This window comes from Tachysurus fulvidraco, chromosome 4 (genome assembly GCF_022655615.1).
Source record: "Tachysurus fulvidraco isolate hzauxx_2018 chromosome 4, HZAU_PFXX_2.0, whole genome shotgun sequence".
In the NCBI taxonomy this organism is placed as follows: Eukaryota; Metazoa; Chordata; class Actinopteri; order Siluriformes; family Bagridae; genus Tachysurus; species Tachysurus fulvidraco.
This window is the reverse complement of record NC_062521.1, coordinates 13,647,634-13,658,362: the sequence shown is the minus strand read 5'-3', so window position 1 is coordinate 13,658,362 and position 10,729 is coordinate 13,647,634. Positions and strand designations below refer to the sequence as shown.

The 10,729-nt window shown below is 36.8% G+C and overlaps 1 protein-coding gene across 1 annotated transcript; it reads left to right on the top strand.

The window, feature by feature from the left end:
• The first annotated feature begins 38 nt into the window (after positions 1-38).
• On the top strand, positions 39-10,249 carry mocos (molybdenum cofactor sulfurase). The gene is made up of 15 exons (XM_027142004.2): positions 39-314; positions 1,592-1,681; positions 1,832-1,898; positions 2,968-3,618; positions 3,740-3,816; positions 3,902-4,101; positions 4,263-4,379; positions 4,511-4,894; positions 5,105-5,267; positions 5,391-5,475; positions 5,614-5,738; positions 6,162-6,258; positions 6,426-6,567; positions 6,669-6,773; positions 7,483-10,249. The coding sequence occupies exons 1-15, from the start codon at positions 188-190 to the stop codon at positions 7,585-7,587; spliced, it is 2,535 nt and encodes an 844-aa protein (XP_026997805.2). The 5' UTR covers positions 39-187; the 3' UTR covers positions 7,588-10,249.
• The last annotated feature ends 480 nt before the right edge of the window (positions 10,250-10,729 follow it).

Here is a 10,729-nt window from a genome sequence, read left to right as displayed (position 1 = left end):
CTTAGAGCAGAGTCAATGCAGTTAAACTGTGGAGTCCCTCAGGAGCAGAGCTACAGTACAGCCAGAGCCATGTTGTGTCTTCAGATGTGGACTTGGAACTCGGCTATAAGCTGTCAGAAAAGTTCATTCACCTCGGAGAAAATGTCAGCGACAGACTCGCCGTCACAGAGGCTGACATTTTGACATAATGGAAACGCTTTCGAGTGAATTTAACCGCCTGTGCACGTTTGAGAGCTTTAAGGAAATCTGGCCGTATTACACTTTCGGTTGTGAGCAGCAGGAACTGAACCGCCGTGAATTCTCCAGGCTTAAAGGTAAAGTTAGCTTTCATGGCTTTAACTCCAGTCACACGAGTTTAACTGCTTGCTAAACATTTCTTATCGATTGACGAAGTTTGGGTTGTACACAGAAAATACGCAAAGTACGTACATACATACATACATACATACATACACACAATTATTTAGTAGCGTTGTATTTCATAACCAGGGCACCGTATGGTTTGTTTGTGTGGTGTGAAGCGCCCTCTGCTGCTCGGATGGCAAAAATAGAGACATGACAAAAGCTCGTTAATATCAGAGTGCTTGTTAAAACTAGGGGCAAAAAAGCTTAGGGACAAAAATCTACTGCTAAACCACTATCACATGACTATTCAGTAAAAGTGATTCATAGTCATGATGTTTGGTAGGAACATTTTTAGGCATGACAAACGCCATTACGCCCTGTTTTAGACATGACAATAATAATAATAATAATAATAATAATAATAATGATAATAACAATAACAGTTATGATTATTGTTATTGTCATTATCATTATTATTAATAATAATAATAATAATAATAATAATAATAATAATAATGACAATAACAATAACAGTTATGATTATTGTTATTGTCATTATCGTTATCATTATTATTATTATTATTATTATTATTATTATTCCCTGCGATGGGTTGGCACTCCATCCAGGGTGTATCCTGCCTTGATGCCCGATGACGCCTGAGATAGGCACAGGCTCCCCGTGACCCGAGAAGTTTGGATAAGCGGTAGAAAATGAATGAATGAATGAATGAATGAATGAATGAATTATTATTATTATTATTATTATTATTATTATTAATCTCATTATGCTTTGGTAACACTGAGCAGGTAATAGTATCCACAGATAGGCTCATCATTGGGCTGCATACACTACTGCACACTACTGCACACACGGTACACTACTGTACACACTGTACCCTATTGTACACTTTACATACTGCACCTTTTTATCTCTGTGTGTGGACTCGCTTTTCACTCACAACCTTTTCATATCAGACAAGGACACAGCACAATGCTTCTTTATTTTCTTTGTGATTTTACTTGGTTTTACACCAGTCACTTCAGATAACACATGAATATATACATTCATTGTTTGCAATGTATTCTCCAATCTCATCAGGAAAAGTGTATTTATTTAGAAAAAGGATGTTTTTATACCTACTTTTATTTATTTATTAATTATTATTGTTGTTGTTGTTTTTGTTTTTTGTTATTATTTTGTTGTTGTTGTTGTTGTTGTTGTTATAATTAGATGTTCCTCACACAGATATTACTTACCTTGATCATGCTGGGACAACACTCTTTGCTGAATCCCAGGTCAAAGCATTTTATGAGGATATATCCAGGAATATTTATGGTTAGTATTTTCATAAGTAATACCTTGTTAAATCAATGAGCCTTAGATATGATCCTAGAATTTAATATACCTAAAATAGTAAATTTTTGTTCATTAGATATGATGGGCCTGATATATGAGTGTGTTACTAAAGCAAAGTATTTGTCCCAGGTAACCCTCACAGTCACAATCCCAGCAGTAAGATGACACATGATACCGTGGAGAGAGTCAGATACAGGTACTCAGTTTCTCACCTGCCTGTGGATTTGTCCTCTTTCCTTTTTTACAGTTTGTAACACCGCAGAAGGTTTTCTTGGTTCCACAAGTCCTTATATTTCATGTGCAGCAAATCATCATGTACACAATTTACAAACCCGTCTCCAAAATGCAGCCATAGGAACTAATGCGGATATATTAGTCAGCCACAATTTATATGCAGATTTATTTTATTTAGATGTCTCAATACATTAAAAGTCTGTTTGTTTGGCATTGACTGGGTTTTAGACGCATACGGTATACAGGGTTTTTTATTAAGAGACAGCAGAGTAGACAAATCCAAAGGTCAATGCTGAATAGAATGACGAAGCTTTAGGCAATGGTTCAGGCCTTCAACTTGACAGACTAGATTAGGCAAGTCTAAACCTGCTACACTAAAACAGCATGCAACGTTAACAGTTAAGAATCGAGAGTCGAGTTAGTTGTTCTGTGATAGATGATATGAGTAAGATGTCTATTTTATCCAGTTACTGTAAATTATAAGATTGAGATATTTTGTATCTTACACACTATTTACATAAAAAAATAATTGTTTTAACAAACATGCAAAAATGTACATAATATTATTAGTAAAAATAAAAATATGTACAGTAATTATTAATAAATTGTGCAGGAAGAGTATTTCTAGTATGTACATCTTAACTACAATGGATGATAAGCTGCTTTTTTTTTTTTTGCTCAAGGCCTGGAGAATGCTCCTACAAAAATGCCTCAGCTTCTTCAGCCGGTTTCATTTCAGAACACACAATGTTTCTATTTTTATGCAGAATTTAATGTATTGTGCGTTATTTGGTTTAGAGTTTCAAAATAATATATCATTTGGATATATGCTTATGAGTTTGTAAGCCTCATGATGCAAATATGTAATTAATAAATAAATATTTTCATCGAAAATAAAAAAAGGTTTCACGTGTACGCCTGCATCACTGCGCTAAATCTTTTTTCTATTTTACTGAATATAATAATAAATTGATGTGTTAAATCAATACTTCAATGACATTCATGCATATTGTGTTTTTTTCTGTCTGTAGGATACTGGAGCACTTTAACACCAGCCCTGATGAATACTCTGTCATTTTCACTCCAGGCTGCACTGCAGCTCTTAAATTAGTTGCTGAAACTTTTCCTTGGACGTCTGCTACTGATGAACATTCAGGAAGTCAATTCTGCTACCTCACCGACAATCACACATCAGTAGTTGGCATTCGAGGGGTAACTGGACCTCAAGGAGTGGGAACAGTGCCTGTGTTTCCTCAGGAAATAGAAGCAAGAGCCAAAGCTAGCCAAGTCATGATGAATACACAGGATGAATGCATAGTGGCACATCTTTTTTGTTATCCTGCCCAGAGCAATTTTTCTGGGCGGAAATATCCTCTGAGATATGTGAGAGGGATTCAGGGCCAGCAGCTCTACCCAGCATGTGAGCATAGAGGTCGGTGGTTTGTTCTGCTGGATGCTTCTGGATTTGTTGGCTGCTCACAACTCGACCTGAAGCAACACCCAGCTGATTTTGTGCCCATCTCTTTTTATAAAATGTTTGGATTCCCCACTGGACTTGGAGCCTTGTTGGTGAGGAATGAAGTAGCTGAGCTTTTGAAAAAGAAGTATTTTGGTGGAGGAACAGCAGCAGCTTATTTGGTGGGAGAAGACTACTTTGTACCAAAGTCTGACATTAGTGGCAGGTAATCTGCACTACAAAATTCACTTTTCTACTCCAAAAACATTTAACTGACTTAACAGTAACAGGTAACTCAATATTACTTGTACATATTTGTTTTGTTTTTTTGTTTTTTGTATATTTAGATTTGAAGATGGAACCATTTCTTTCCTTGATATTATTTCCCTCCACCATGGGTTTGATGCTTTACACAGATTGACTGGTATGAGATTTACATCACTTTATTCTTTTAAAACAACAATGTTACTGTAAATAAATTATATTATTGGTGTGTTTATTGTCCCCAGGAAGCATGATGAACATACAGCTACACACATTTGGCCTAGCTCATTATACTTACACTATACTGTCTTGCCTGTGCCATAGCAATACACAACCTGTGGCTCAGATCTATTGTGACAGTGAGTTTGAAAATACAACAGATCAGGGTGCAATTCTCAACTTCAACTTGCTGGACTCCAATGGCCAAGTGATCGGATACTACCAGGTCAAACATCTATGAAAAATAACACCTTCTGACTTCTAACTTTATATTAAAAAAAAAGAATTTCACAGGATTCAGGATTTCCAATTACTTTCCTACAATGGGCACATTAATCAGTTTATTCCAGCCTTGTGATTAAAAATCCACTCTTGCTTTTCCCTCAGGTGGACAAAATGGCCTGTCTGTTCAATATCCATTTGCGCACAGGCTGTTTCTGTAACACTGGGGCCTGCCAGACATATCTAGGCATCAGCAGCCAAGAGGTAAAGGCTAACTTACAGGTCAGTGAAGTTGTGCATATAGTCACGTTATGCATATAGTCTGTTCAGTCTACAAATTAATTATCTGAGATTTTAGAATCTAATGAAATTAATCGTATTTGAAGGCTGCGTTAAATTGATTTTATTTTAAGGTTGGTCATGTCTGTGGAGACAACATTGACCTGATTGATGGGCGCCCAACCGGGTCTGTCCGCATTTCCTTTGGATATATGTCAACTTTTGAAGACTGCCAGTGTTTATTAAAGTTTATTGTGGACTGCTTTGTGGAAAAACCACTAAGATTGAACCAGGAGAGACTGGCAAGGTTAAAGTCAACTGGAAAGGCAGAGACCTCAGTTTACCGTGAGATGACATCATTGCCTATCGAGAGACCTATGCCTGTGATGAATGACCTAAATATCTCTCCTGCTTCTGTCAGCAAGGATGCTATTCCAAAGGCAGATCAGAACAGTGAAAATGCTTATAAACTGACCAATATCTTCATATATCCTATTAAGTCCTGTGCTGCATTTGAGGTACCTTTAATTTCAAACTATTTTTATTACATCCATGCATTCATTTACATGAAATGCAATTACATGCACTGCATTCTGTATAGTATTATAGACAGCAATAATATTTAAAGTTTATTATTTTGTTCATTCCTTAGTGTGTTTAAAATGAAAGTCAATACTTCTTGTTGTCAAATCTCAAGAAACATCAGGCTGTTTTGTGGAACTCAACAGGTGACAGAATGGCCTTTGGGCCCTCAGGGGCTCTTATATGACCGCATGTGGATGGTGGTAAATGAGAATGGAGTGTGTCTGAGTCAGAAGAGAGAACCCAAACTGTGTCTAATCCATCCACACATCTGCCTAAACTCCAAGACGCTGTGCCTTGAAGCCTCAGGTCAGAGAAATATTTGCAATGTTAGTCTCATTTTACAGTCTAATTTTTAATACCAATTCACCTAGAGGCATATTTTGGGAGGTGTGGGAAATTAAAGAGTGAGTTTTGTTATTGAAAGTATAGGTATGGATCCAATTACTGTTCCCCTGGAGATCAGTAAAGAAAAACATGGCTCAAAAACATGTCAAAGCAAAGTCTGTGGTGACAGGTAAGTGGGATATTTTTTCATTTTAATTTTGTTTTATGGGATTTTTGATTTGTTCTTGTCTTTTATATTTAATCACATAATTGCAAATGATATTGATAGTATTATTTACCATGCTGATACGTATTTCCACTGTTTCAGGGTACAGACTGTTGACTGTGGGGAGAGAGTATCAGATTGGCTGTTGGAGTTCTTGGGAAAACCTTGCAGTCTCATTAGACAGAGTCCCAGTTTTGTCCGGGATATGAAAATGGCCACAGGAAAGGGTACGATACTCAGTATAGCACATCATGTTAACCATTACATTGTGACAGCTGCAGGTATTCTGTGCTAAATCTAAAGTTTTCCTAGAAATGTCATGCAGGTGATGTTGAACAACAGAAACTGAATCCTCACATTAAGTTAGAACATAAGGGGCACGCCGGTTGTTCCAGTAGTCACATAGAAAACAAATGACCAAAAGAAACAAAACCAAACCAAAGACCAAAGCTATTGCATTACTTAAGTAAAGTAGTTCATAATTTTCTTTGAATTCAATAATGTCAGCTCTGATGAGTGTGCTTACAGCTCAGTGTCACCTAAAGTCACCTAAATTGGATCAGTTAGTTTGTTTCATCAAAATTCTAAATGCTACATATAAACATAATGTAAATCTGACTGTATCTCTATATATGATTTATGTTTTGAAGGTGCGTGCCGTCCAGCCCTCTCTTTGGTGAATGAGGCTCAATTTTTGCTAATTAACAGAGCTAGTGTGGAACTTCTGCTTAATCACGTCATTAACAGGTGATGACTGCTACCTGTTGTGTCAACATAAACACACTCACAGTGTGTTGGATATGGGCATTCATTTAAATGTAGATTTTTCCATTCCATGGTTTGTTCTGATTGCATAGTAAGCTGCTTACAGAATGGATCCTATATTAGTTCTCTTACAATTTGGTTTGTCACAGGGAGGACAGCTCAAATGATTGCACCTCGTTTGACATGATGCAACTCATTAATCGTTTTCGGGCGAACCTTGTTATCTCAGGCTCTAAACCTTTTGAAGAAGAGGACTGGACATGTGTAAAAATAGGCAGCACACAGTTCCAGGTTTGCAGAATCTTTTAAATAACCAGATCTCTTACGAGCACATTAGTTAAAAAGTGCATTTTAAAGCAGCCCATTAATCATTTATCATTGGTTTGTTGAAGGTGGCAGGCAAATGTAGTCGTTGCCAAATGATTGGAATAGATCAGACCTCTGGCACTAAATCCCAGGAGCCTCTGAGATCTCTGTCTGATTGCCGGAGTGGAAAGGTCAGTGTAATTTAAAATGTTATTAAGGGAGTGAGAGTGTTTATGTGAGCAGCAAGTGGAGTGAAACTCCAGTATATTAATTTGATGTAAATTATACCATGGTAGGGGGGCATGGTGGCTTAGTGGTTAGCACGTTCGCTTCACACCTCCAGTGTTGAGGGTTCGATTCCCGCCTCCGCCTTGTGTGTGTGGAGTTTGCATGTTCTCCCCGTGCCTCGGGGGTTTCCTCCGGGTACTCCGGTTTCCTCCCCCGGTCCAAAGACATGCATGGTAGGTTGCTTGGCATCTCTGGAAAATTGTCCGTAGTGTGTGATTGCGTGAGTGAATGAGAGTGTGTGTGCCCTGCGATGGGTTGGCACTCCGTCCAGGGTGTATCCTGCCTTGATGCCCAATGACGCCTGAGATAGTCACATGCTCCCCGTGACCCGAGAAGTTTGGATAAGTGGTAGAAAATCAATGAATGAATATACCATGGTATTGAGGTGATTTTAATAGTTTCATCACTAGATATTTTCTTATTTAAATCAATATATTTCTTTACTTATGCAGTTATCATCTTCTATCTTCTAACATCTATCAAAAGAATTTGTTAACTTTCTTAGTTTAAATCTATTTTATATAAAGTAACTTTGTCAGAAGAGAACTATCAAAACTTTAATTCTTTCCAAGACTTTGTGCTTTAAATGACTTAATGTTTTCTAATTCACAGATTACATTTGGAGTATACTTGAATCATCTGTTACAGAAATCCAGTCCATATCCTGTGTTGTCTGTTGAGTCCCATGTGATGGTAAAACCAACAGCTGAATGTTAGAAAACTACTTCAACATGCAACATGTGTTAAAAACCTATGCTTAAACTGTGTCTGTAAAACTGAATAAGTCTTAGGCCAAATTTACATTTTTACTGACAATTGAACCATTAGGAAATGACCTACGCAACCTATAGCAAGTAAGACACCATTCATAAGGCTATGTTCAAGGAGTGGCTAAATTCGATTTAAGCATTTGTAGATAGGCTGCGTTGTTCAGTCTTCTTTTTTCTTTGCGTGGCTCAAGCACAAGAATTTGAGACTTTCACAAGTTCCATATTTTGAAGGCTAATCATAGGTGCCCAAAAGACATTGGTCTGGTCCGATCCCAAAGCAGAAAAGATTTTTGCTTACTATGAAAGAAAGGTGTCAGAATACACAGTGTTCTACAGAGTGCCCAGTTGCCATCAGTGGGCACGTGAACATCAGAATTTGAGTATGGAGCAATGGAAGAAGCTGGCCTGGTCTGATGAATTTTTATTATTATTTTTTTTACATTATGTGGACTACTATGCACATGTGTCACCTGTTTGGTGAAGTGATGCTCTGGGAAATTCTGCAGACGTTATTGGAATGCTTGGAAGCATTGGGTCCTGGCATTCATATGGATGTTAGATTGACATATATCATGCATCTAAACATTGTCGCAAAGTACACTTCTTCATGGCAACAGTATTTTCTAATGACAGTGGCTTCTTTCAGAAGGATAATGTCCTATCACGCTGGTTTGAGGTCCATGACAAATTCCACAGATCTCAATCAGACGGTGCATCTGTGGGACATGCAGAGGGCTTGTGGAGTCCCTGTTTTGATGGGTCAGATTTGGCAGCACTAGCAGGACCTACGCAACATTAGGCACTCAGTTTTAATATTATGGCTGGTGCATATGAGACAAAGCTAAAAAAATAAAAGGACAGATATTAATTTTATCATAGATTCACTGCAGTGTGCTAATTCTAAGTCACCTCAAATCATTTAACATGAAGCTCAAGGGCCACATTAACCACAGGCCATTCTATACAGTGTTAATAAACTCAGCAAGGTCTGGCTTGAACTATTTTTTTCTAAATAATTTTACCTAAAAAAATTAGACAAACGCTGCTCTACACATCAAAACAGAGTGCTCTTTCTGAAGCTAGAACACCCAGGGATAAAATCACAGTAATTGATTTTCAACTCTCTAATGGATTATTGCTACTAAGTACATTATGCAAATCTTTTAGGGCATTTTAATTAATGTTTCATGCTGCTGTTGTTGTATGAAACATGCTGATGGCATTAGTGTCATTTAAACTGAAAGGAGAGGTAAACATCAACCCTTCACTTCTGTTTAATAAAAAAAGCAAGGCTTCATGTTTTATGGAATATGTGGTTATAGTCTGCTTTACACAGTTCTGTGTACAGTTCTTGTGCTTGTAGTGTAAATAAGAATTAGTACAGGTATGTGTTTTTCTATCCAGGTTTCTGAAAGGAGAAAACAGCAGTGCTGATAAACCATATAATAATAATCAGAGTATTGTAGGAATAAGGTTGTTTTTGTTGTCTGCCATGTCATTCTTTGGGTTTTCTTGTAATTGCAGCGTATTAGCCTAAGGCAAATGTCCACATTGACTCAGCAGTTGAGCTGAAACATAAATACACCTACTATACGGTATATAACACAAGACAGAGTATATCTGTTTCTGCTAGGTGGCCTGGATCCTTTAAAAGATATAAAATTTCACTAAAATATTTAGGAGATTGTAAGAAATAGACTTTATTTCACTTTATATTTCAGATGTTATTAACAATATGGAACAGAAAAGGTTTTTTTTTGCCTCACTTATCTGTTACTCTCTACTCTTTTTCTATCTGTAGTTCTTAAGCATGATTCTGTGTCACATGCATTTAATAAAACCACTCCCTAAATGTCTTCCAATAAGCGCTGTATCATACCATCACTAGGCAGAGCTATAATCCAATGGGGAATTGAAATATTCATGAAAACATCTGCTTGACAGAATGAAAATGTTAATTCTGTGAATCATGTTTCAACACTAAATTGAATGAAAAGGATCAGGTCATTCCTCACTACCAGAGTCCATCACATAGCGATTAGACCCTTTAATCTCCACATGCAGCTGTTTAATCTAATTACATAGAAATCATTTGTAAATAACATTAAAGCATTTCTGTCTCATGACTAATGTTCCCCAGGATAGGCTTCAGATCCACCTCAACCTTGACCAGGATAAAGCAGTACTGAGGATGGATAAATAAATAAGTGAATGAATAAATAAATTAATAATAATAATTTTAATAAATTAAGATTTATAAGTTTATATCTAAAGACTGTGTTGTTTGAAAATTGTTTTCCACCCTAAATAATGTTTAGTTGATTCCTACCTCATAGATTCTTCAATCTAGAATAAATTTCCTCATAGCTCGCTGTTATACAAAATGGATCCGTACACTCTTAGTACATTCTTTTAATGATTTGCTTCAATTTGTTTACACGTAAATGTTATTGCTGAGCCTTCCAGAAGCATGTACAGTTATGTGACATTTTTGACGTGGGTTTTTGCACAATGATGGACTTCTAGATAGAAGATTCCATGATTTATCAGCTTTATTAACTTTGTTACTCCAGTACAAGCAAACATTAAAAAAAAACATATATATGAAATAATGTTTTGGCTGATCAACTATATTATTATTATTATTATTATTATTATTATTATTAGGGGTCAATAGACACCTATACGTAGACACCTATTGTTATCGTTAGTGTTCTTATTATTCTTCATTTTCTGCCATTGAAGTCAATGGCAGCCCATAGAACCGTACGTAGGAAAGTTATGAAATTTGGCACACATGTAGAGGCCAGTCTTATAAGTTACTATAACAACTTTGGTTTGTCTAGCTCAAACCCTCTAAACACCAGTCCAAAACAAATTGGGGGCAGTTTGGCACACAATATGTATTGGGTGCTAATATCAGAACCAGAATCGCAAGTATTGGGTGCTAATATCAGAATCAGCACCACAGTGACACACACACACATTTCGCAACATTTCGTGACAGCGCCACCTAGTGGCCACGAGATTTTCACGTTAAGTCCAGTATTTTACGAATGCAATGCTATATCACTACGAAACTTGGTATG

Excerpts from the sequence above, each read along its gene's own strand:
- mocos (XM_027142004.2), top strand. The coding sequence starts at position 188 with ATGGAAACGCTTTCGAGTGAATTTAACCGCCTGTGCACGTTTGAGAGC. Across the intron at positions 3,817-3,901 it reads TGCTTTACACAGATTGACTG|GAAGCATGATGAACATACAG; the intron begins GTATGAGATTTA and ends TATTGTCCCCAG. Across the intron at positions 6,568-6,668 it reads TAGGCAGCACACAGTTCCAG|GTGGCAGGCAAATGTAGTCG; the intron begins GTTTGCAGAATC and ends GGTTTGTTGAAG.